We start from the raw sequence: 25,734 nt of genomic DNA on the forward strand, positions 1-25,734 counted from the left end.
TTACGGCAGGTTTGGGGAAACGTCTAGCTTTGTAGATAATTAACCAGCAGCACATCATGACGTAACCCGAGTGACAATGGAGAGAACCGAGGGCCCAGTGGAGTCGGACCGTGTCACAGACGGGGACGTCACTTTGTATGGGACACTGCTCGCCCACACCTTCCTTCCTGTGCTGTGCCCGGTACCGATGTGGTTAGAAGCCTGGAATCACTATCTCCCCGGCCAGCTGGGGCCTGCCTGCGGGCTGCCCATGGGAGACAGAGAAGGGACAGCCCAGAGTCTGCGGGGCAGCATGGGGGCCCGGCGGGCAGCGAGGCTGCTGCGGCCTCCCTTTTGCTCCCCACCCTGATGAACGACTTCGTAGCCTAAAGCCGTAGATGACAGCCTTGCGTGACGCTCCTGCAGTGCCCTGCTTTCCAGACCGAGGGGGGAGGCCTGCGCCTGTCCATGCCTAACAGCCGGTTTTTCCGGAAGCCACGGAAGATGGTGCGGGTTTCCTGCCTGCGGTCAGACTGCAGATGAGGTCAGTGGCAGGCGCAGAGAGCACATCTCGTGTGGGAAGCACACGCCTGTAACCACCAGGAGGCCGCTCAGGAAGACGGGCTGCACGCGCCATGGCACAGCCGGGGTTCCCCTCCGACATTCACCTAATACTTCCGACCGCCGAGAGCCCAGCAGCAGGGGCCAGGGGAAGAAGGGCCGAAAGCAGAACAGCGTGCGCTCCCGACGCAGGGGACCTCATCCTCTCGCTGGGGGCACGCGCAGCGGCACATTGTCAGCCCGCGGCCCTCTGCTGCCTTGGGAGCCTGGACATGGTGGTTCCATCAGAACCGTCAGCCGCGCGTGTCTTCACTGCAACAGACGTGTGAAACCGACGCCCATGCGCCTCCTACTCATCAAACAACCCCGGGCCTGACGGTGTCGGTGCTCCACGCCGCCACCTTCACATGCTCGTGTCTCTCTCCTAACCAGGGGCTGGGAACAGTTTTCCGACACACGTGCAGACACAGCCAGACCTGGAAAACGGACAGGAAATGCCGCACCCCTAGCTTTTCCCAGTCCCGTCCTCTCCCTCGCTGTCGCTGTCGCAGTGGAAGATGTCCCGGAACAGGAAGACCCGCCTGGGCGCGGCAGGGGTCTGGGGCGCAGCGCCCCTCCTCTCCACCTTCCTCTCCAGCTTCTCCTTGAGCACAGGCAGGCTCGTCTCGTACAGGTGGTCTATGATCTCTACAGAAGAAGACATAACTTGGAATCGACCCCTACAAGCCTCTTTCCAAGGCCAAGGCACAGCAGGCATGACTGACGTCCCCGCACCGGGCTGTCACTCCCGTGCAAGCCCGTTCTCCCTGGTCTGCTCACAGTCGCTCACTCTGGCCTCTCCAAGGGCCCGGAGGCGGGCACTGCTGCCCACCGTTTTCCAAATGAGGACACCCAAGCCTCACGGCTCACTATGAAACACGCCCACAGTTATGAACTTAGTCGGGGCGAGGCCAGGATTCAAACCCAGGCAGTAGCGTCAGTGGCAGCAAGAGATGCCTGACCACCCATTGCAGGTCAGGGGGCACGGGACAGCGGTCCCCGAACCCTGGTGTGGAGCAGACCACTGCAGATGCTCCCGTAAGCCTGTGAGAGGAAACCGAGCCTCCAACCTTGGCTGGGGATCAGCGCTCCCGGCAGGTCTGGGAGGAGGCGCGCTACATGTATCTTTAGGAAGCTGCCCCCGTGACCTGAGCTTGGGAATCACCCGCTTTCCCTGGGAGTGTGTGCGCACACGTGGGGGGGAGTGTTGTGCACACGTGGGGGGAGTGTGTGCGCACACGTGGGGGGAGTGTTGTGCACACGTGGGAGGAGTGTGTGCGCATACGGGTGGGGAGTGTGTGCGCACACGTGGGGGGAGTGTTGTGCACACGTGGGAGGAGTGTGCGCGCACACGTGTGGGGAGTGTGTGCGCACACGTGGGGGGAGTGTTGTGCACACGTGGGAGGAGTGTGTGCGCATACGGGTGGGGAGTGTGTGCGCACACGTGGGAGGAGTGTGTGGCACACGTGGGAGGAGTGTGCGCGCACACGTGGGGGGAGTGTGTGCGCACACGTGGGAGGAGTGTGTGCGCACACGGGTGGGGAGTGTGTGGCACACGTGGGAGGAGTGTGTGCGTGCGCACAGGACGGCAGCCCAGCAGCACTCGGCATGGCACCGAGGGCTTGCTCGGCTCCGAGCACCCACGCAATCACGTTACACATGCGTTTCCTTGTTTACTGCTCCTGAGAGTCCTGCTGGCTGTAATCTGCCAGTTCTCACCGTTTACAACGGAAGAAACTGAGGCTCTCGGAAGGTAAGTCACTTGCCCAGCATGCAGCACCACACAGTGTCTTAATGCTTCAAATATTGAAAATACTGACCTGGAAAAGTCTTCTTCTGCCACAAGGGAACACAGGTAGCTTTCAGCTTATAAAATTTACTTTGAACATAAGACGGAGGAACATCACTTTAGGAAGGAAAAGGGAAAAAAAGGTGTCAGTCTAAAACCTGATGACGTCAGTACTAACAAGTTTGGTGCTAACAAGGACACTGATTAAAGTGAGGTCTGTAGACCCAAGTAGCGTTCTGAATCCTGAACAAGAAATCACCATGGCCACAAATGTAAAAAACAGAAGACACATACGGAAAGCTATTGACTGTCTGGTTAAAATGCACACACAAAAGCAAGAACATCAGCAATATAACCAGATGGGCTGTTTCCGCTGGGATGACCTCCATTACTAGTTGGGAAGATAAAACACCACCGGAGCCCGCACGTGCAGACGCTCACCGTGTACTCAGCCCTGCCCGGGGCACTTCCCTGGGTGCAGGGAACCGGTCCGCGCGGCAATGGCGCATGTAACTCAGCCCTGCCCGGGGCACTTCCCTGGGTGCAGGGAACCGGTCCGCACGGCAATGCCGCCTGTAGCTCAGCCCTGATCCGGAAAACCGACAGGCGCGAGGCGGCGCCCAGGAGCCAGGCCCGCACAGCGGCTCTCCCTGGGAACCAGGCCTGCGCTGTACCTGGACTGCGCACAAGCTTGCTTTTGCTAAAACTCCCTCGCCCTGAGCTGAGAACAACACATGTCTGGTGGATAACCTTGAAGTAACTTCTTAAGGTCTATTCTGAGCTGTTTCAGGGACAGGACGTGGCCAGCTCGCCCATCCTTATCGCCCCCTGGCATGCACAACGTCCTCTCCTTTTTATCTGTAAGCAGTAACCATTCAAAGCAACTTTAGCATGAGAATGTGTGACTCTCTTGGATGTCGTCGTCGGCAGCCGTCCGTCTCGAGAGACGATGGTGTAGCTTCTTCAGAGTCTATCTGCACCGCCAAGAATGGCTGTGCAGTCCGACTCGGGAGTGACACGGTATCTGTCTCCTCCCGTGTTGAATCGACATCTTGCGATGACGCTGAAGCTACAGAGCCTGGGCAGGGTAATATGGAGGGTCTGCTGTTGCCCATGCAGCAGACCCCCCCTCTCTTCGCAGCTGAAGGGTCCAAGGGAAAGACGGAGTCGATACAGCTTGGGTTCAGGTGCGCCGCAGGAGTTGCCGGTGTTGACTACAACGTCAAACCGCCTTAGGGACTCCGGCTCCGGATTTTCTGTCGGGGTTTACTCCCTTAGCCTTTCCCCTGAAGAGGTATGCCGCAAGGCAGCGGAGGTTTTTTGGAGTCAGAGTTTTCCTTCTCTGATGTACCCTGACTGGAAGATCGAACCAGCGACACTTAGCTCGCAGGCCGACGCTCAATCCACTGAGCTAAACCAGCCAGGGCATCTCTTGGATGTAATCCACCAGGAAAGCAATAAAAGCCCGTCCAGGCAAGGGTCGGGCGCTCTCACTTAGAGGGACCCCTCTGTCTCTTCTCTCCACAGGATTCGTAGAGCCCGTGTGAATCTGCGTGCCTTCATCTGCAACGCCACGGACCCCGCTGGCTGGAGCCAGCAGCACCTGGGGGCGGCAGACAAGCGTCTCAACCACCCCACCAGGGAGCTCCTGTTCTTAGCCCCCACTTAGAGATGGGGAAACTGAGGCAGAGAAGGTGTCTGAGATCTCACAGCTAATGAGGGGTACAGCTGGGACCCCTGGGCGATGCGACCCAGATTCTACACTCTTCACCATGACACTCAGGATAAATACACCTTGGTCACCATTCAAAGGCAGGTGTCCCCTGATTTTTTACTTTGCAAAGCCAAAAAAAAAAAAAAAGAAAAAAGCAGATGTTCTGGTGACTCAAATACATTTTCACTTTATAGTAACTAAGATTGAAACAACCAAATCTTACATTGCTTTTCAAGTGAAAATCACTAACTTCACTCCCGGACACTTTTTATTAAACAATAAAAGTGTGACTTATTTGTTTCAGCAGTGAAATAACCTAGCAGTTCAAAGCACTGGTGTGTATCACTTTATCTGTTAAACGTGGAAAGGCAAACAACGAGTGGGCTCTTCCAGCCTCTTCGTCACAACCACCACTGGCTGAAGCCACACTGCGTGCCAGGCACCAGGCTGAGCATGTGTCACCCACTCAGGTCCTCACGGCCCTGAGATGCCACTGTGTGGATGAGGACACTGGGACAAGCTGGGGAATGCCCTGTCCGAGGACGGCTAAGTAACAAGGACCAGGACTCAGCGCCAGGTCAGCTAACTGCAAAGCCCACGTTCTAGGGCACCACGCCCTTCCACGTCCCATGATGCCATGTGCCTGGCGTGACGTCCTGCAGCCCCAGCTCAGGTTTTGAGAAGTAACAATAATCGGTCTGGACGTTTTCAAACCAAGTATTACATCTCATTAGGCTAAAATGCTCTCTGTAAATCCTGCCTAAGTAATTCACAAGGGAGGCTTAAAGCTGAAGAGACTGGACTTTTAGTTTAAGTATTTTTTACTGCTTTAATTCCTTATTAAAACTTGGAGAACATACTGTTTCAAACAGTATTTGACTAGATGTCATAATCTCCCCTTTACAGCTTTGAGATTTATAAATGTCAATTAAACCAATCCACTTAAAAAATATATGTATAATTTGTGCCCTGGCTGGTGTGGCTCAGTGGATTGAGTGCTGGCTCGCAAACCAGGGGAGGTCGCTGGTTCGATTCCCAGTCAGGGCACGTGCCTGGGCCGTGGGCCAGGTCCCCCCCAGTTGGGGGCATGAGAGAGGCAACCACACACTGATGTTTCTCTGATTCTCTCTAAAAATAAATGAAAATATTTTAAAAATAAAATAAATATGTGTATAATTTATACTTAAGCAATTTAAGAAATCATGGGATCTGAAGCAATGTCACAAAATACATAAAAGATATATTGGAAGATTTTTAAAAAGTGGTTTGATAAAGGGAGGGCTTTGTGGACACAGCCCTCAGTTGGAACCTGGTGGGTACAGAGCAGGGTCCCTTCCTTCTAAGCACCTGGCACTGTCACCTCTCAGGGACCCACCCCTTGGGGGAGCTAGAGAAGGACAGGGTTTGGAACTTTGGGCATGTGTCTGTGACTCCCGGCAGGGCCTATCACTAAGATTTCAGTTCTCTAAGTTAAAAAAAAAAAAAGAAAGATGGACCCTTCTCTGGTCACATCCCAAGGTGTAAGTCCCTGACCCCCTAACTGACTGAAACCCTTCCTGACGGATCAGGGACAAGTTCTCCCAGGCAGCCATGCTCCTGACAGTCAGCAGGAGGCTGTGGTCTGGCTCCAGTCTACCTTCCACACTAAAGGCCAAACGACCCCTCAACACCCCCACCGGCACCTGCGCCCCACAATTCTCAACAGCCTGCTTCGCTCAGAGGGACTGTGGCTGGCAGCTAGTGGCCCTCTGACTGCCAGGCAGCCACCACCTGTCGAGGGGCCGCTGCTCCTCGCAGCCGCAGGGCCGGTTCAAAGCGCGAGGATGGCAGCCGTGGAGCCCACAGCGAAGGCCACAGAGGGGTCCATCAGACGCAGGGCGGTCCCTCCCCGGCCTCGGACCAGATGCAAATGGCCACCACCCAAAACCACCTCCCGGGGGCGGCAAGCCGAGGGGAACAGGGCCCTCGTACAGCCCCCAAATGGCTCCCGCAGCCCCCCCACCCGGAGAAAACGGGCGCGGAAAGTGGCCGGACAGAAGAACGGACACCACAGGGCCGAGGGGCCAGAGCCAGCGCCTCCCGAGGGGATGGAGTGACCCGCAGGGACGCAGCCCCGCCTGCCGAGTCCCTGCGGAGACCCAAAGCCCCAATCTAGACAGGAGGACCCGCAGACATGCCTCCGAGGGAGGGCCCCCAGGATGGGCGCCAGGGTTCCTCCAGCCACCCAGGGCCCTCGGAGACCAGGCGGATGGATGCCAGCGACTGAAGGAGGCGAGGAGGCGGGACCCTGCACTGCCCCTCAAGGCGGGGGCGATGCGAGAGAGGACGTTACGGGGACACTTGGTGACATATCAGTGTGGGCTGTGTTTACAGAACAGCATTGTATCAAACGTCAGTGTCCTCAGGATGGTGACTGAGGGCGTGCCGTCCGCCAGCGACTCTCAGGTGTCACTCCCTTGGGGGGGGGGGGGGTAGTGATAACACCACTGTGGCAGAACGGCTGCTTTCGGGCCAAGGGTGTGAGCGCCGCCCTGTGCCAGTCCCGTCACCTGTCAGCCCTCTGAAGCTTCCCCGAGGCTCTGCGCACATTCCACGCACCCCTGACGTGCTCGGCGGGGCGCAGCGGGCGTTCCACACACATGCAGACGTCAGGGCCACTTCTAGATAAAGTCCCCGGGCGGCATGAATTTCAGCCAGTTCTTTAAAACCTGATAGGCAGTCATTTCTTAGAAGTCCCCTCTTACCTTTTCATTAGCTTAGCATTAAACAAATGGTCTTACCCTATGGTACTAGCAAGATCTTCCCAGTCTATTTCATTAGCGTCTTCCACGTTTATTTCGTACAATCTATGAGAAAACATAAAAATTAAGTTTTCAAGCAAAAGTCAGCACGACGAACATCCTCAGGGACTCACCGATGCTTCAGAGCTCGAAGGCACCAGCAGGACCCCTGGGGCCAGCTCCTCATTACACAGGCCCAGCGGGTCGGGACGCCGGCCCACGATGAGCCACGGTCACTGAGACCCTCCCTGGGCTACAGGCCAAAGGCCCCTCTCCTCCTCCTGGGCCCTCTGCACCTCCCTCCACGCCATGCCGCTTTCTCATGGTAAAAACAGGACTTGGCCCCTCAGCGCGGACACACGGACACAGTACATGTGTGCACAGCACCACGTCACAGACAGACACGTGTTATGGGCCTGACATTCGCTCATTCGTGGACCCTCATCCCCCTGATGAGGTCGGCAGAATCCCCACTCCGCACGTGGGGAAGCGGGGCTGAGGGCCCGAGTCACCTGGGGAGCTTTTGTGACTGGCGGGTGGTGACCACGCTGGGTCCCGGGCTCTGCTGTCCCTGCCACCTCTCCGGCGGGGGAACGGGAGGCGCACTGACAATGTCGGAGCCGCGCTCCGGGCAGAGCTCGGAGCAGGCGGCGGCCCAGGCGGCCGGAACCCAGAGCCGCCTCTGCTCTCCCGGCTTCTCCTTCGCCAGGGGCCCATGGCCGCGAGGCTCGCAGGCTTCCCGGAACAGACCCGCGCCACCCCTTCCTTCGGGACAGGGGACTCTGCGTGGGCGGGAACCCAAAGGCGAGACCAAAACCACGCCCCAGTGACACCGACGGGCACGCGCCGGAGAGCAACAGCGCTCCCCGATCGTCGGCTTCCCCTTCCAGACGCACAGAAGTGACCCGCATCCACACGGACACCTCGCCAGCCCGAACGGCTGCATCTGGGGAGGGCTCGGCCACTTACACGCGTTCCCTCATTTCCGCTCCCCAGCACTAAGGGGCGGGTACCATCACCGCCTCATTCAAGATGAACAAGCCAAGACCTAGAGCGGCGAGACACGCCCGAGGTCACACGGGCAGACGGTGCCGGAACAGGTGCTGGAACGGGGTGGAGCCGAGGCCCCGGCTGCGCGCTCTGCTGTGCGTGGGGTGGGGGTGCGGGTGGGGAGAACAGCAACACTTTCTGGGTCCGCACCTCTCAATCAGGTTGATCTTGGCCTGCAGGGCGTTAACTCCTCGGTAGACGTCCCGGCCTTCCGTCATCCTCTTGGTCAGGATTTCTGTCCTACATTAACGGAAAGAAAACCTAGTTCACGTTCAGGGGTAAAGTGCCCACTCAGGTCCCCCGTCTTTTCCCACCTGAACTGCCCCCTCTGAGAACCACGTCCGAACACCTGCAACCCGCGGCGGCTAACCTCTGCCACCATCCACAGCACAGCTGGTCTTCAAAAGCAGTGGGGAAGGACAAGTAAAATACCAGGAAGCTGACGGTTAATGAAACTGGATGATGGGTACAAGGAGTTCTCCGTTCGTGTGTTATAAAATTTCCATAATAAACAATTTAAAAAAGGGGGGGAAAGAATAAGCCTATTAGCAGTTGCTAAAGAAAACTGTAAACTCAGTTTAGTTCCAATTGTTAATAAAACAGATGGCCCTGGCTGGTGGGGCTCAGTTGGTCGGAGCGCCGTCCTGGAAACCAAAGGGTCACGGGTTCGATTCCCAGTCAGGGCACAGGCCTGGGGTGTGGGTTTGGTCCCCAGTTGGGGCGTGTTGGAGGCTATACTGATCAACGCTTCTCCCTCACATCGATGTTTCTCTTCCTGTCTTCCTCCCTTCCCCTCTTTCTCGCCACCCCCCAAAATCTGAAAGAAATAAAACAAATGGAGGTTGTTCTTTCTTACTACCACGATCAGCTGCCGAAACACCAAACAAGACAAATTCAGTAAAGTGACCGATGATTCAATGACTCCTCTAAGGCCCGGAACTAGAGGCTGAAGGGAAGGGGGCTGACGTGCCTAATGAGAGGAGCAGCCCAATGTATATTATAAAGTCCTGGTGTCGTATAGCAGTTTGTCACGAGGTGACAGACGGATCACTAGCCGTCACATTTTCCTTCTTTCTTGACAAGGGGCAGACATGATATTCGCGTGGTAATGGCACTGACATTCTTACTAACAGCCATCCGCGTTCACTGGTTTGACTGTGTCACCTGAGGTCGCTGCAATGTGACATGATGGAAATAGTGTCCTACTTTTTCTTTACAGGTGTCCCACTTTTTTCTTCGGATTAAGAAGCAAGGCTCAAATGTGACTTAATTATGTTGGTTCTGAAGGTGACTCCCCTTGTTTCGCACGGATGATCAGTCCCCCGACTGAGGTTCGTCACCTGCTCCTTTTGTCGTCTAAAATGTGGGGCTGGGAGGGGCTCCGGCTCCTCTGCCTTACACACCCTCCCCCCACACAGCGTCTGCCCGTCAGAGTGTGTTTCCCGGAGCGCAGTCTCCCGAACTACCGCACAGAAACAACAAGCGTGTCCTCCGGGGGCCTGCTCTGTGCACGAAGCGCGCCTGCTCGGGATGTCGCTGCTCCTGACAGTCTAGGGGCCGAGCTCCCTGTGTGTGCGGTGCACCCAGGGCTGCAGGACCTGCTCGGAGACCCCGGCGAAGGTCGGGAAACACTGCCGGGGACAGGGACGGCCCTGAGGGGCCAGAGGAGGGTGTGGCCCACTCCAGCCGGAGGCAGGAGGACGCAGAATCAGGAGGCACGAGGAAAGAGGCGGCACTGCCACTGCCCCTGTGCCTGTGGTTTCTCCCACGGACGCTGGTTTTGTATGTGACTCCCAGAGACTCGGAAAGGGACGGACTGAAGAACTCGAAGCCACCTTTGGTACTAGAAGGCTCAGGCTCTTTACGAGGAAGCCCTGCAGTGCCTCAGGGTTGGTTAGGAGCCAACTTACATCCGACACTGCCCACACACAGCGGTCCCGCTGACATCACCAGCAACCTCACCCGTCCGCCCCCTCTGCAGAAACTGCAGAGAGAAGGGGAGAGGGAGAGAAAAGGGGGTGGAGGTGGGGGAGGGAGAGGATATCTTGTCGAAATTTCCATAAGAAGCCTTAAAACTTACCACTTACTTTTACACTGCATCCAATTCCTGGTTTCTACTTTAGCTTCGACTTCAACCCAAGATATGCCCTTGTAGAGTTTTTCCCGAACAATCGACAGGCAGCCTTCGGGATTTTCTTGGAGCTTAGAATCTACCTCTTTTAAGTCCTGGGGAGACATTTTCTTTAGAATCACTTCTTCCACAGCCTTGATGAGTCTCTGGGTCTCTGTCTTACTCCAGGCACCATGGTTTCTTTCTACAGACAGAAAAGGACAGCCACAGAGTCGCTAACCTATTTGCTTTCACACACAACATTAAAAATGAAATGATTATGCCAGATGCCAGATACACGTCACCACGCACTTATCCACACCCACAGAACGTGTGCCCCCCGAGATGGTTGTGGTGGCCACTGCGGCCTCCGGGCTGAGTGCGAGTCTGTGCAGGCTCACGGGCTGTGACAAATGTACCCCCGGTGGGGGTGCCGACAGTGGGGGGGGTGCCGACAGTGGGGGGGGGTGCCGACAAAGGGGGGGAGCTGATGGGGCATATGGGAAATCTCTGTATCATCCTTTCAATTGTACCATGACCCTAAAACTTCTCTAAGAAAATAAAGGCTGAAAAAGAAAAATCGGACACACTTCAGAAGACAGTGGGCAGGACCTCGATCACACAGGCTAGGACACTACTCAAGGGGCCACGGGTTCTTTTCTAAGAGCCAACGCCAGGAGAACCCCTTCTCAAGGCAGAGTCTTTCTTGTAACTTCAGAAAAGCTGGTCTTCCTGCACGAACTCTGAGGCTCCCAAACATTTCACGGGACAACTGTACCCAGACAGGTTTGGCTCATGTGCTGACCCCCCAGGAGCTCCGGGTGCGACACTAGCAGCGGCACAACAGGAGCAGCATGGCCCGTGGCCACGGAGGCCCTGAGCCCCTCAGCGCCGGTCGCCTGCGCGGGGCGTCAAAGCAGCCTGCCCGCTGATCGTGTCTAGACGCCCGGTCACGCTGGGACAGAGGCCTCAAACTGCAGCCGACGGGTGCCTTCGGTTTGGCCCACAAATGCTGTTGTTACCCCCCGCCCCCCAATAACAATTTGGATGAATATTTGAAAATCAGGAGAGTTCCATGGGGGAAAAGACGCCTAGATTTCACCGGCACGTAAAAAAGGTCCTGACTTTGGCTTTACTTCTCAGAAACAAAAAGAATGGGCCACACTGAGTCTCCGAGTGGCACCTGTGGCTGCACTCGGTGGCACAAAAGGCCTGGTCTCCAACCCTGGCCAAGGCCGACCACGCACTGGCCACAGACACCCGGGCTCCGCCTGCCCACCTGGGGGGTGCACGGGAGCCCCGTGCTAACAGTGACACCGACTGAAGACTGGCTTCTTAGAGCAACTGGGGATTTTTCTTTTTTCTTTTTAAAATATTTTATTTATTTTATATTTAGAGAAGGAAAGGGAGGGAGAAAGAGAAGGAGAGAAACATCAATGTGTGGCTGCCTCTTGTGTGCCAACTGGGGACCCACCTGCAACCCAGGCCCGTGCCCTGACTGGGAACCGAACTGGTGACCTTTTGGTTCGCAGGCCAGCACTCAGTCCACTGAGCCGCACCAGCCAGGGCTGGGGATTTTTTCATGAGAAGAGAGGAGACAGGAGATGCCACCACTGGTTCTGGGGACAGACCCTGCCTACCAGGCCCGAACTGCACCTGCTCACCCCACAAAGTCTCCCTGCCACAGAGAGACAGGGCCTCTCCCCGCCCGGCCTCTCCCACCCGCCAGCCTCCTTGGTATTGGTTCACTTGGCAGCTACAGCCACGCTGGAAGCTACGGAACGGATGGAGTGCGGTAGCAACCGGTCTGCGAGTGAAGGCCACGGTCTCATGACGGCACAGGGGGAAGGAAACGGGTCAGCGCTGGGGAGAGCGGCTTAAAGGCGATGCCCACAAGGAATCCTGGGCAGGCGTCCCCGTGGCTGGCGGCCTGCTGGGCTCGTTCATCCACCCAGGTGGGCTCCCCCAGGTGGGCTCCCTGTGGTGGGCACTGGAGGCCGTAACTCACCACTGCTGATCTGGGAGTACTTCAGGGCAACGGAGAGGCTGCTTCGAGCCACCAAATCCCCAATCTTTTTCCAGTTGTTGCCATGGAGGGAATGGTATATCTTCAGCTTCTTGGTGTCCCCTTTGCTATACCTACGAGAAAGGGAACATAACAACATGAACAGCTTTAAAGCACACGATTCGGTAACATTTAGTATGGTCGTGAGAGTCACCTCTATGTAGTTCTTAGGGTTTTCTTTTTTTAAAGGTTTATGTACTAATTTTCAGAGAGAGGGGAAGGGAAAGAGAGGGAGCGAAATATCAATGGGTGGTTGCCTGTCGCATGCTCCCAAATGGGGACCCGACCCACAGCCCAGGCCTGTGCCCTGACTGGGAATTGAATCGGCGACCCTTTGGTTCACAGGCCAGCACTTAATCCATTGAGCCACACCAGCCAGGGCAGGTTCTTAAGCTTTTTAATCGCTCCCAAAGGACATCCTGTTCTCAGTAAGCAATCATTCCCAATTAATGATGATTGTTAAAGGAGGAAAAAAGTACCCTGACCATGGTCTGCAAAGCCCTCCGCGGTCTGCACTGATTCAGAACTAACTACGAGATGAAAAGCCATGGCTTTCGCAGTGTCTGCCATGGTCCTGGGAAAGCTGGGTGGGGCGGGCCGACCAATGACCAGAGCTCCGGTCCCTTCCCGCCTGGCACCCTGGCTGTGGTCACCCTCTACACCCGTCCCTGCTGTAGCAGGCCAGAGGCCCAGCTAGTGCACAGTGGCCACGTTTCACACACCACGCACCATGCATGTATTAATGTGCCTACAGAGCCCGCTGCTCCCCACGGCGCAGCCCTCGGGCGCCCCCGCCTTCCTCGCCCGCCCGGACAGCTCCGTCCCCCGCCAGGGCGACCCAGCTTCCTGGGCCCGAGGCCCGCATTCTCTGCAGGGAACTCCGCTGCTCCCACACACGCCATGACTGGCCGCTCCACCCTGCAGACGTGGCTGCTCACCTGTCTCTTCTCCGGACCGCTGCCGGCCGGCAGACATGACATGAGCCGCTTCTGTCATTTAAACTTCTCTAACGGTCACGTGAAAATTAATTACATCTAGCCTTAATGAACTAATATGCTACTTAGCCCAGTTACTGAAACTGCGGCCTCCCTAGCACGTCACCTGTATCCAAAGGACTGAGCCAGCCCGCACTCCCTTCTTCACACCCGCCTCCCGGCCCCGGCGCTTTGACACTCCCAGCCCGTCCCCTCCGCCTGCAGCAGGGACCCCTCCCGTGCTCAGCGGCCACGTGAGGCGGCCGGTTGCCGTGACAGTGCCCACCAGGGCAGGGGCCCTGCGTCACTCCCACACACACACACACACATTAAAGGAAAGACGAAGAAACACTCTCTGCAGACGTGGAGACTCAACACTTTGAATGTTTAAGTGAAGGCGAAGTCACTTCTTCGATGGGCTCCAGTCCCTCACCCCGGGCCGGAGCGGCCTGTGCTGTCACTGCCGTGGCGCAGGAGCCCCGGGCCGACACAGCGTTTCTGAGGACAGTGCGCAGCGCACCCCCCGCGCAGAAGACCACAGCACGCTCAGAAACGCGCCCACAAGTGCAGAGCGTGGGCACGGGGGCTCGGAGCCCTCCTGAAGCAAGCGCTGCGCTTTCTCGTGGTTTCCCCCTCACGGCGAGCGGGGTCTGCCTGAGATTAAAGCACCGCAGGGCCCCCTGAAGCAGTAGCAGCAGCAGCGAGGCCGTCGGAGTGAGCCCGAGGGCAGGGAAACGCGGGGACCGGGGTACTGACTCCCGAGGCTCCGCAGACTTCAAGTTCTTTGACTGCCTACATTTTTTTCAATTAAGAATTCCTTAAGTTGGAAAAATACTCTAAGCATAAATGGTGAACACAACAGAAATAATAAGATACAAATAAACGAATGAACTTCATCATTAGAAGGACAGACCTCCATTATTCTAAAAATTCCCTTCCCACACTCAGGTCACAGGTAGAAAGATGTCCCCTCAGCGGCCGCCGTTCATTTCCCAAACGCTTGCTCCTGAGTCCCCTTCCAACTGTGTCTTCAGTGACCGTCCTTGAAGTTCTGCCCCCGCATCTGAAACTGGGCCTCGGGAGGGTGGGCAGGGCAGGCGTCAGTCTGTGCGGGGAACCTGTCCTCTGCCTAAGGTTTATTTCCTTGGGCAGAAATTTAACAGAAGAAACCAGGGTCGATATATCAGCGCCGGGAGTAGAGCCGCGGCGCACACCCCGGTTTGGAAGTGCGTGGCTGAGGGGCCCGGGGCCGGCAGAGGCCAGGGAGAGCCGGCGCCCTTACCTGCCTTTGTAGTTGTGGACGTCAAACATTTTCTTTGCTCGGTAGTACACGAGCTTCCAGGGCCGGGCGATGCCCCTCCCTAACGAGAGGAGAGCGGCGTCAGCAGGGCACACAGCGCGGCAGGGGCGGTCACCGTTGTCACGGGGCCCAGGAGGACCCTTTGAACGGCACTGACTACCCGGGGCCCGTGGCAAGGCTGGGGCTACACGCGGCCTGCAGAGAGCTGTCTGGGGAAGCGAGGGTACACCACCGGGCCCCTCGGCCCCCGGAGGGGACCCTCAAAGGGCTAAGTACTATTAACAAAGCCTGAGTGTGGAGGAAGGCAGGCTCGAGTGGGTGCCACGCCAACGTTCTCCCCAAGAGAGACGACCTTCCAAACACACGGGCCCGCTCACTCCCTGCCCACCGCCCCCCCAGGGCTCGCCCTCGGAAATGAGCCTCTTCCAGGTCAAGGGAGACGCTCCTGGTCCAAGCCTGTGTTGCTTCACGGCCTCTGACTTTCCAAGCGTCACCCCCAGGAGGGGACTCCAGGTACAAAGGACGCACACGGCCCCGCTGGACATGCTCAGGAGCCCCTGGGGCATGTGAGGATGTGCTCGGGGCCGTCGTGAAGAACAGGACGGGAAACCCAAGCCATCACCGCCACCATGAAGGAAAGCTAGAAGTCGGTCGTTCTGCTCTTCCTAAAACCTATAAAGCCCTCTACTTGGGAGGCAGGGCCCCCCACCCCACCCCCATACAGGCTGCTGATGAGAACCCTGTTCCCACGGCCGCACTGACACGCGCTGAGCGGCCCGGTGCTGCGCCAGACACACGCCGCGGGTCACCTGCGCGCGGTGGAAGGCGGCGGGGTCGGGGCGGGCAGCCCAGGCTCACCGATGTGCAGACGGAAGGCGTACTTCCTCTTCAGGTCCGTGATCGCAGCCTTCTCCTCGGGGTACCTGTCCGTGTACAGCAGCTTGTCTGCGCTCTCGATTCCCGTCAGGGACAGAAACTCTTGCACATTTTTCTCTAGCTGCTGATTTTCCTTTACAGAAAACTTGCCAAACCTAATGGCAACACCTAGGATTTGAGGTGGGAGAAAAAATACGTGTTGTCAATAATGAGTGAAAGCAGACCTGGCACGTGCTCTTCAGCAGGGACACTGCAGGGGCCCAGCTGGCACCTGCCTGGGCTCGTGCACCGGACGCCTGGCCTCTCATCCCGCCACGGAGCTCGGCTTCCCTTCCAAGTTCAAGCCACTCTTCTCCCCAGGGCTTCCCTGCTCATTCTATTCCAAGTGGCCTTTCCTGGGATATCAACCTCCTTTGAAAATAGTTCTGTTTTACATTAAAAAGTGAATATACAGTCACTACAAATTCAAAGAGCACTGAACTAAAAGTTTAGGAGAACCCCCCGCCCCCGTGACTTGGTCACAGGAACATCAATAAGTGCGTTGCTATGCACACGTATTAGGGGGAGGAGGGACCATGTCCCTGCACCTGACATTCTAGTCCTCTTAATAATGCAAAGCACTCAAGGTTTGTCACGTAGCGACTGCATTATACAGTATATTTCTAGTCTTAGGCTTACGTTTAAAATACCTTTTATAAAATACATACTCATAAGAACTTCAGCACAGAATATGCAAATAAAATGGGATCAGTCTCTAGACAATGCTCTATAAATTACGTGTTTTTCTCACTTAATTTATCTATTTGCCAAAGGTAATCTCTTCAACATGATGACATCCATAAGGCAAAGCCCCTTTCTCCCTTCCAGTGACCGGCGGCCGCACACAGCAGGCCCTCGGGCACCGCTGCTCACTTTCGTACACGGATGCCACGTGCAGTTTAGTCTCCAGTCCAGCAGGCTTCGCGGGAATTCTCTGCACACGGGGAGATCCAGGCGGAGACCGAGCCGGGTCTTGTTGGAAACACGCCCACCCCACTAGCTCACCCTCAGATCAACGTCTCAGGGAAAGAGGCCGCACCTCGTCAAAGATGGTGAGTTAATGTGTTTAATTTTATATCAGTTCCGTATCCTTCCCAGGCTGCAACCAATTAACCTCCCCTCCCCCTCCTCCTCTCCAAGCCTGACCTTCTCAGCCGTGCGTCACCTGGTCCCTGCAGCCCCCGGCCCCCGGCCTGCCGACCCGAGGCCGAGAAGGAACACGAGGGCACTTCACTGGGCTCGCTGTACACTCTGCCAGCAATTCTGGATGGACGATTATCACGGAATTGTACACCTGATACCTATGTAATTTGACTTATCAAGGTAACTGCAATAAATTCAATAAAAAATCCCAATTCTGGCTGGGGGGAGAGCTGAAAGTAGCTAAAATATGATTCTGTGATTCCGTAAATCTGAGTTGTTCACAAAAGAACATTAGGCCCCGGCTGGCGTGGCTCAGTGGACTGAGCACCGGCCTGTGAGCTGAAAAGTCGCCGGTTCGACTCCCAGTCAGGGCACGTGCCGGGGGTGCGGGCCAGGTCCCCAGTTGGGGGCGCACGAAAAGTAGCTGATCAATGCTTCTCTCCTTCTCTCTCTCCCCCGCTTCCCGCGCTCTAAAAATAAATAAGAAACACAGATAAAGAAGAACGTGGGGCCGGTCACGCTCCTAGGGAAGCCCAACAGAGCCCGAGGCTGCCGGAGCTCACCCTGCTCCCTGAACTCCCGGAAGCGGCCCAGGTCGTCCCGGTACATGCGCCTGATGGTCGTGGCGGCTCTGGCCGCGATGCCCGGGACGAACTCTTGGAGCTGCTCCACGGCGGAGGCCAAGTCCACGTCGGCCGCACCCGAGTCTCCGGAGTCTTCAGGCAAACACCGCCTTTCAGAGCCTCCAGCTGATGCCAAACTGCCTTCTTCACGCGTCGGCCCTGACCTAAGGGGGAAACCGGCTGATCAACACCCAGGTGTCGGCTGCCCTGACAGCTCCGACACTCCTCCCAAAGGACTCTCGCTGAGACGGGAGGTGCCTCGGTCGGGGAGGCCGGAACTCTGCGATGTCACTGCTGACCTGGGGACACCTCAGAGGCCGCCTAGAAGGGACGTGTAGCCCCAAGCCCTGTTTCTGCCGGGCAGTATTTCTTATATTGCTATTTCTCAGCTGTTTCTGTTTTAGATACTGACTTCCAAATAAGCTACACCCTCTTCTACCTCCATGGATACCCAAGACACCTCTCCCTGACCCTTCTAATGAGTCAAGTTTTATAATAATGGCACTAATTAGTTAAGTCAATATCCAGGGTTTCCATGGTTACAGGTTTTCTTCAAGATTTTATTTATTTTTAGAGAGAGGGGAAGGGAGGGAGAACAAGAGAGAGAAACATTGATGTGAGAGAGATGCATCTATCGGCTGCTTCTCGCGCGCCCCCAACCGGGGACCTGGCCCACAACCCAGGCCTGTGCCCTGACTGGGAATCGAACCAGCGACCCCTCTGTTGGTTTGTGGTACGATGCCCACCCCACTGCACCGCGCCAGTCACGGCTGGTTAGTTATTTTTGCTGTGGTCAATAATGGCGATTTTCTTTGTATCTATCGCTGATACACCCCCAAGCTCTCTGCCAGATGTTCGAATCTCCTCTCCACGTTCAGCTGTATCAAACAACTGCGCAGACAGGAAACTGAAAAGAAGTGTGTGCATCTGTCTGAGGGAAGGGCCGACAGCTTTCAGAGCGTGCGCAGCCCAACGTGAGTTAAGCGCCACAGTCCCAGGACATTCCTGCCTCGTGGTCGGTGCTCTGGGAACGTCCCAGGATGGTGGCACGGGGGACGTCGGTGGGGCCACAGCTGTCACCAATACCACGTGAGGCGGGGCCCTCTCCTGTCACTGCTAGGCGGAGATGTTTTAAGCCAAGACAATCTAACAAATGTAAGAAAGGCGGGGGGAAAAAATCTGTCCCAAGTCCCTGGAACTGAGCAAAAAATAGTTAAAAAAATAAAAAGTCCCTGTATTTATTCATCAGATGCTACACTTAAATGATAATTAGATAAATAATATTAAAATTGTTTCTTAGCGAGGACGCTAAGTCAAGCTCTGCCGGACACGTTCTGAGTTACCTACGCCTTCTATCCGTGTGCACACACACAAACAATTCAATGTGGGGTTCTTAAAAAGCCTACTAAGCTTCGCTGTAGAAGTTCAAGGCTGGAAGAGTTCTTACTGCCAATGTTACGCATGGAGAAAGGTCGCTACCTGCCGCGTCACGGGGTTCAATGCGTGCACCGTCCTGGCCTACGTCTAGGATTTCTGCCATTTACCGTGGACGTGCTGGACAGAGGCCCCAGGTACCCCCCCCCCCCGCCATAAGACGGACACCCTCAGAAGGCAAGACAGCCCCGCGTTACCTCTGCGCCTCTTCTGACCGCGCCTGGGTTTTCTCCTCTGGTGGCCCGGGTGTCCCATGCTCTTCGGTTGGGGAACCACGGTCTTCCAGTGAATCGGAGGGTGGGTCCGGGCCCTCCAAGCTCGTGGGGAGCCCCAAAAAGCCACCACCGGACGCTAGGGTGCTTTCGACACCGGACCTCCGCCTCCTCTTCTTAGCCCTTTTCTTCGGCCTGCAGGCTTCCTGCCCGAAGTCCGCAGTCCCCGCCGCAGGGCCCGCGGGCCGTGCCCCCAAGGCCTCCGCCGCGGGCTTCTCCGATTCCTGGTTATGTGACTTCTTTCTCTTTCTTTTCTGGGACTTCCTTTCATGAGAGGCCCCCAGCGGTGGGGTGAGCGGGCCTTTTGGGCCCACAGGAAGCGGGGGTGGCAGCTGGGGCAGGCTGTCACTGGCGCTCCGGTCCCCTTGCGTGGCATCCTCGCGGGACGCAGCTTCCTGCCGACGCTTCTTTTTCTCCGTTACTTTGTGACGGGCTTCTTCCGACTCACCCTTGCGTCGCTTAGGAACTGCATGTGGCCGGTCAGCTTCAGGCTCTCTGGCGGACGCTCGTCCCTTGCTCATGTCAATATAAATGACATCGACACCCTTTCTAACCTTCTTCTGTGTGTCCTCAACGTTTTCTTTATCCCCCATGACATACTCGAAGCCTGCTTCGTCCTGCACCCCCAAGACACCCTTTTTTTCCCTCTTTTTGGCCACAGGAGGGGCCTTTTTGGTCTCCTCACAGGGTTCTGGTTTTTCCAAAGGAGAAGTGAGAAACTGGCGATCCTTTCTCTTCTTTTTCCTCTTCGTTTTGTGAGGCTGTTCTCGTGCCAGGGGGGAGTCTCTGAAGTTCTCGTGGGCACGCATCTGATGTCTCTCCTCATCTACAGAATGCTTCTTCTTTTTCTTTTTCTTTTTCTTGGCAAAAACTGGAGTGTAGATTTCCAATCTGCTCGGTTTGCCTTCCATTTTATTCCTAGAGGGAAATTTGACAATGGTTTATTTTGCAAAGCATTTTAAACATCAGCTCCAGGAGGAAAATAAAAAATCACAGAAAAATGAAATTGAGCCCTGGCTGCTGTGGCTCAGTGGATTGAGCATTGGCCTGTGAGCCAAGTGTCACTGGTTTGATTCCCAGTCAGGGCACATTACTAGGTTGCACGTCAGGTCCCCAGTTGGGGGCATGAGTAAGAGGCAACCACAAAGTGAAAGAAAATATGAAATTGTATGGTAGATGACAAGCTAGAGTCATAAACATACATTTTACGCTATTCCGAGTGCTCAGGGGGCTCAGTGGCCCCCCTCTGCCTGCTCCCACCGTCTTTGTGACGGAGAAAAAACAGGCAAACAGAACCACAGGCCCTGAACGGCCAGACCCCCCCACCCCCTGTAGCTTCACCTTTACCTCTCCTCCCAACTCTAGGCTCCAGCCACACGTGCTCTTTTCTGGTCCCCCAAACATGCCACAATCCTTTCCTTGGCTCGAGGTCTGACAGCATGTGATTCCCCGTGCCTGGGACACTCTCGGCTGCCTCCCGCCTCCCTGCCTCCTTCCAGCCTTCAGAGCTGGGCTGCAACATCACAGCTTCAAGCAAGCTTTCCCTGGGTAAAAGAATGTACCCAATACGATACTATGTATATGAGGTGTAAAGTCCACAACGTATCTTTTCTCAATGGGTACATATGTAGTAAAACTGAACTCTGACTCCAAAAAACCTCCGCTGCCTTGCGGCATACCTCTTCAGGGGAAAGGCTAAGGGAGTAAACCCCGACAGAAAATCCGGAGCCGGAGTCCCTAAGGCGGTTTGACGTTGTAGTCAACACCGGCAACTCCTGCGGCGCACCTGAAGCCAAGCTGTATTAACTCCGTCTTTCCCTTGGGCCCTTCAGCTGCGAAGAGAGGGGGGGTCTGCTGCATGGGCAACAGCAGACCCTCCATATCACCCTGCCCAGGCTCTGTAGCTTCAGCTTCACTGGAGAGGACACTCCAGCGTCATCGCAAGATGTCGATTCAACACGGGAGGAGACAGATACTGTGTCACTCCCGAGTCGGACTGCACAGCCATTCTCGGCGGTGCAGATAGACTCTTAAGAAGCTACACCATCGTCTCTTGAGACGGACGGCTGCCGACGACGGTATGGGGATTATAATTGGCAAATTCAGGGTGTAGGGACAAGCATAGAGCCAGTTTCTCTTATATCTGTGATCTTCTATTCCTTAATTGCAGTAACGAGGACAGGAGTGTTATGTTTTTATCTATACTTATTTGAATGCCCAAAATAAAAAGCAAGGGGCAGGGCAAGGGTAGAGATTGCTTTCATTTGTGTTTAAAAACAAGCAATGCAAAGATATAACTATCTAAGTATTTATAAAAAATACAAAGGAAGGAAATATTTCCCTGGCTCCTTGGGCTTGGCCCATTCCCCAAATGCTGTGCTGATTTCATAGCCAACTATACTTCGTTTTTGCAGCATTTCGCTCAACTATAGTTTAAAAAATAAAGTTATTTAATTAGTCATTTAACGTCTGCCTCCTCTGCTAAAAGAGGAAATTCTAAGAAGGTGGCTTGCCTGTCTTTCTGCCACCATGAAGCCACGCCCCAGAACTCCATCCCACATGAGCATGCAGGACCCACCAGTGTCTTCACAGCGGGAACACCAAGCGCCCTGTGACCTCAGAAGGTTACCTCTTCGAGAAAGAGACCGGACAGGCCTTGTTAATGTACAACAGAGAGTCAAAATTCTGCAACAGGTTGGAAAGAAAGGTAATAAGGCACCCATGTCGATGCTCGCAGACAGCACATGCGCTTCGGAGTTCAAGTGCATGAACAGACATGAACTTCCAAGAGAGATGGCTAACGGCACCATTTTATAAGCACGCCTTGTAGCTCTCCTTGCTCGTCTTCCTTCTATTCTGTGTTTCCATGAACAAGGTTTTAGTTCTCTTTTAACTAGTTAAAACATTTCTGTGGCTCAAACACCAAAATCTAGTCTTATTTCCCGCCTTTCTTACACAGAAGGTGGCATCGGTCTATTCTGATCTGCATTTTGCTGTTTTTCACTTAACCGTGGATCCTGGAGATCGCCCTCTATCAGTGGTCTTTCAAGTGAGAATGGGCAGCACATTTTCCACAGAAGGCACCTAACTTCTGGGTAGGAAAGCAGCTGTAAGAACTGTGTGGCCGGAGGGAGGAGGCCTATGAACGACCCCGTGCATTTCCACCATCAGCCAAGCCCCCGGCCTCAGGGTCTCTCCTTTGATGGAGGCACCCAGAGTTCTGGTTGAGGCCTTCCTCCCTGATGTCACACAGAGGAGAAGGAACCTACTACCTGTGACCTCTTTGTGGTCTCAGCTATAGGCAGGGTGAGTGCTGTAAGCAGACTCACTATTTGGAAAGAGTCTAGCAGACTTTGTCCGTCTTACCCGGGGAGGGACAAAAGGAGGTGTACAGCGGGGAGCCTGTGGGCTTTCCTCTGCAGTGTTATTTTCCACATGAACAATGGTAAACCCACTCTGGCTCGCCCTTGTATACCACTGCAGCCAGCAGCTGGCGCAGGAGCTCGGTAAGTACCTCTTTTGGAACGGATCAACGCCTCCTCTTTGGGGGCCCTGGACAAAAAACTCACAGCTGGGCAGACGGGCACCATCTCTCCGGGACCTGCACACTGCGTGGCACTCAGACTCCGCCCACCTAGGTCTGCGCGGTGGGGCAGGAGCCACCAGCCACGCAGGGTGCTGGGCCCCTGAGGGGCGGCCGGGCCACACTGCGCTCTAAGTGCAAGACACACGTCAGGCTCCGGGTAGAGAGCAAAGACACTCAAACGCCGCAGCCGCAACTTTTGTATATTGCTTTCCTCTCGAAATAGCCAACGGAATATTGTTAGGTAAAGTACATCCCTCATTCCCCCTTTGCCTTTTCCTGTCTTTTAAATGACATACATGGCCGGCGTGCTATTTTTTTGGACAGCGCTGTTCCAGAGAGCTCACTTGCCCACCCTTTTATGAAATAATTATTTCAAGTCTCCTTCACCCTTAACAGACTTCTGAATCCCATTCTTCCCTCTCACTTTGCAGCCAACCAGCTGGCCCACAGCCTCTCCTGCCAAAGGCCACCCCCTGCACGCGTGCAGATGCCAGCCTCCCCTGCCTCTCGGAGATCGGGATCCATCAGGCAACGCACCTCGCTCCTGTGCGAGGTAACCGCCCTCTCCTTTTCCTCGCTGTCCCCCCACTTCCCAGTCCATGTTCCTGTAGCTTCCGCCCTCATTGCTGCCCCAGGGACAGTGCCTATGGCCTCCAGCCGCTACATGCAACACTTTCCTGGCCCACCTTTCAGGACCTCTTAGTAACAATTAACAGATGATTCCATCAGATATTCAACTTTCCATTAGTTTCTTTCTTTTTTGTAAATACCTAAGCTGCCCCTTCTGGTTTCTTGAATTCAACACAACCTTTTAAAGATATAGTTATGCCCTGGCTGCTGTGGCTCAGTGGATTGAGCAACGGCCTGAGAACCAAAGGGTCGCCGGTTCGATTCCCAGTCAGGGCACAGGCCTCGGTTGCGGGCCAGGTCCCCAGTCGGGGGCGTGTGAGAGGCACCCACACAGTGATGGTTCCCCTCCTCTCTTTCTCCCTCCTTTCCCCTCGCTCTAAAAATAAATAAATAAATAAATAAATAACATCTTTTAAGATATATAGTCCCTTCCCACTATAAACATTATTCCTAAGATAAAGTCCCCAAACTGTGCGGACCTCTCCCGCCCGTCACGGTCCGGTCCGGCCCACGCGTACCTCTCCACCCCTGCTTCCTCTCTGGGCTCCAGACACCCTGCCTTCCGCCCCTAGAAGCCACCACTTTTCACTCTCAGGGCCCTCGCAGGAGCGGCTCGCTCTGCCCCGGGAGCGCGCTCCCTCTCAGCTGAGACTGGCCTAGGTTTGAAAGCCACTCCAAGAAAGCCTCTCCAGTCGCTTCGCTTGGCCCCCCGCCCCGGCGAGCAGTGTCTCCCGGCGACCGCGCGGCTTCCCTACGGCACTCGGCCCGGCTGTGCCACGACCGGCCTGCCAGGGGCTGGGCCTCGTCTGTCCGGCTCCCAGGCAGTTCGATGCCTGGGAAACGAACGGGTACACGCTGATCTCCGCTTGTTCGAAGCGCGCCGCTTCCCGCCCGGCATGGCCACGCCCAAGAGGCCCCGCTGTGCTCCGGGGCGGCGGGGGGGGGTGTTTCCCGGGCGGGGAGAGGAGGCGCGTCTCCCGGAGGAAGGAGAACGCAAGCAGCAGCGCTGCACTCATACACGCGCACCGAAAACACACCCGGAACCACAAAACGCCGCTTTCCACCTACCGTCCCCAAGCGTCACCGCCTTCCTTCCACTCCGGAAGTGCTGCTGGTGTGGAAGCGGAAGTAGCCGTGCGTCACTTCCGGCCCGCGCTCGGCGTCCCGCTGCCATGGTGACAGCCCTGCCGCTGGGACTGGGGCAGCTGCGTAGTTTCCGCCCGCCTCGTTCCTGGGGCGGTTGGGGGTGGGGTCGGGTAGAGCGGGAGCCTAACGCTAAGGAAGTGACCCCGAGTTCCGCCGTGGACTTGCGACTTCGTGCACGCGGCCCGGCCCCCGTCCAGGAGTGACGAACAGGCGCGGGCCCTAACCTGCGGGAGACCAGTAAACAAAGGCACCCAGACAACTTCGCGTTAGCCTTTACGGAGAGGGGAACAGCGACGTGGTGGAGAGCGACGGGGGACGGTGACTGCTGCTGCAGACCGAGGGGACGGCTGCGCTCCGAACGGAAAGGGCGAGCCGCCTCTGGATGGGAGAGTGTTCCAGGCCGGAAGCGAAGACGAGGGCCCTGAGCTTGGTTGCTGAAGGAGCTGAAGCACAGTGGGTGGCGGGGCGCGTGGTGGGGGTGGTGTCAGCGTCAGCCGTAGGCAGGGGGTGGCTGCTGCAGGCTCGGACATACACGGGGCCTAGATGAGGCGGAAAGAGCCTTTGCGACCTAGTCCAGCCCTCCCATTTCCACTGAGGCCTGAAGAAACCGAGCTGTGATTAAAAGTAAACCTTTGACCAGGCCCTCCCATTGGGAGGGACCCCCCCCCAAAAAAACCCCGGAATTTATTGATAAAAACTTGTGTATTTATTCTTACACGTTTAAACTTGTCACCTTCAAAGTCCTCTCCACCTGATGCACTACACCTGCTGAGATGTTTTCTCCACTGCTAAAACAGCCTTTTAGGGCTTGTGCCAATTTTTTGTTTCACCTCTTTCACGTGGGCAAAACGTTTCCCTTTGAGGGCTTTTTCATCTGGGGAAACAAAATAAGAAAGTCATTCGGGAGGGTGGGGCACGGGGGTCATGCCAATTTTGGTCAAAAATTGCTGAACGCTCAGCGTGGTGTGGGCAGGTGCGCTTGTATTAAAAACCATGCATCATGAAATGGGTGAGAGTCTTCAAAAAAAATTCACTGAAGCCAAATGCAGCCTCTCACAACAACGCCAGCTGGTACCCGGGTTCAGAGGGTTCCTAGAACACTCACCTAATGGGGAAAGCCTGTACCGCAGGGGCTTAATGTAACTTGTCCAAAGGGAATTACGCAGCCCAGCCAGGAGTCACCCCTGTGCCCCACGCCTCCCCTCCTGCCTCTCACGGCACCACCTGGCTTCCTGTGTGAGCTGCCAAGCTGCTTTGACTGACAAGAGCACAGCCTGCATGGCGGTGGAAGTCCAGAAGGGAAGCAGGCTGGAGAAACCATGAGCACACGCTACACCCGCCCGCACGCCGGCACCCAGGGCTGCTTCAGGCCTTGGGGGAGCAGCTGGGGGTCTGTATGGTCCCCTCTGGAAACAGTGGTGCGGTCCACTGTGGCTGTGAAGTGCAGCTTCATGGCTGGTACAGCTCCCTCTGTGGTGGACTCCTTACCCTGAGCCTTGCGGGTGGTTGAGCTTTTAATGATGATAATAGTGGGTAAATAAACCCTCAAAAGTTTAGAACTAGAAGGCAGACTAGAGATCCTCGGGGCTTGTGGTTCCCAAAACTGCACCATTCACCTGGGATG

General features: G+C 55.7%; 1 protein-coding gene across 1 annotated transcript; it reads right to left on the bottom strand.

Moving 5' to 3' along the window:
• Positions 1-888: 888 nt before the first annotated feature.
• On the bottom strand, positions 889-24,075 carry TTF1 (transcription termination factor 1). The gene is made up of 11 exons (XM_090274933.1): positions 24,033-24,075; positions 18,674-19,666; positions 16,983-17,206; positions 15,220-15,405; positions 14,344-14,422; positions 12,031-12,161; positions 9,993-10,227; positions 8,063-8,152; positions 6,863-6,928; positions 2,400-2,485; positions 889-1,227 (listed from the first exon to the last, which is right to left on the bottom strand). The coding sequence occupies exons 2-11, from the start codon at positions 19,657-19,659 to the stop codon at positions 1,046-1,048; spliced, it is 2,265 nt and encodes a 754-aa protein (XP_090131059.1). The 5' UTR covers positions 19,660-19,666; positions 24,033-24,075; the 3' UTR covers positions 889-1,045.
• Between the last annotated feature and the right edge of the window lie 1,659 nt (positions 24,076-25,734).

Source organism: Furipterus horrens, unplaced genomic scaffold (genome assembly GCF_987537825.1).
Source record: "Furipterus horrens unplaced genomic scaffold, mFurHor1.1.pri manual_scaffold_4, whole genome shotgun sequence".
NCBI classification, from domain to species: domain Eukaryota; kingdom Metazoa; phylum Chordata; class Mammalia; order Chiroptera; family Furipteridae; genus Furipterus; species Furipterus horrens.

Excerpts from the sequence above, each read along its gene's own strand:
- TTF1 (XM_090274933.1), bottom strand. The coding sequence starts at position 19,659 with ATGGAAGGCAAACCGAGCAGATTGGAAATCTACACTCCAGTTTTTGCC. Across the intron at positions 17,207-18,673 it reads CGGTCAGAAGAGGCGCAGAG|GTCAGGGCCGACGCGTGAAG; the intron begins GTAACGCGGGGC and ends TTTCCCCCTTAG. Across the intron at positions 10,228-12,030 it reads GTACTCCCAGATCAGCAGTG|AAAGAAACCATGGTGCCTGG; the intron begins GTGAGTTACGGC and ends TTCTGTCTGTAG.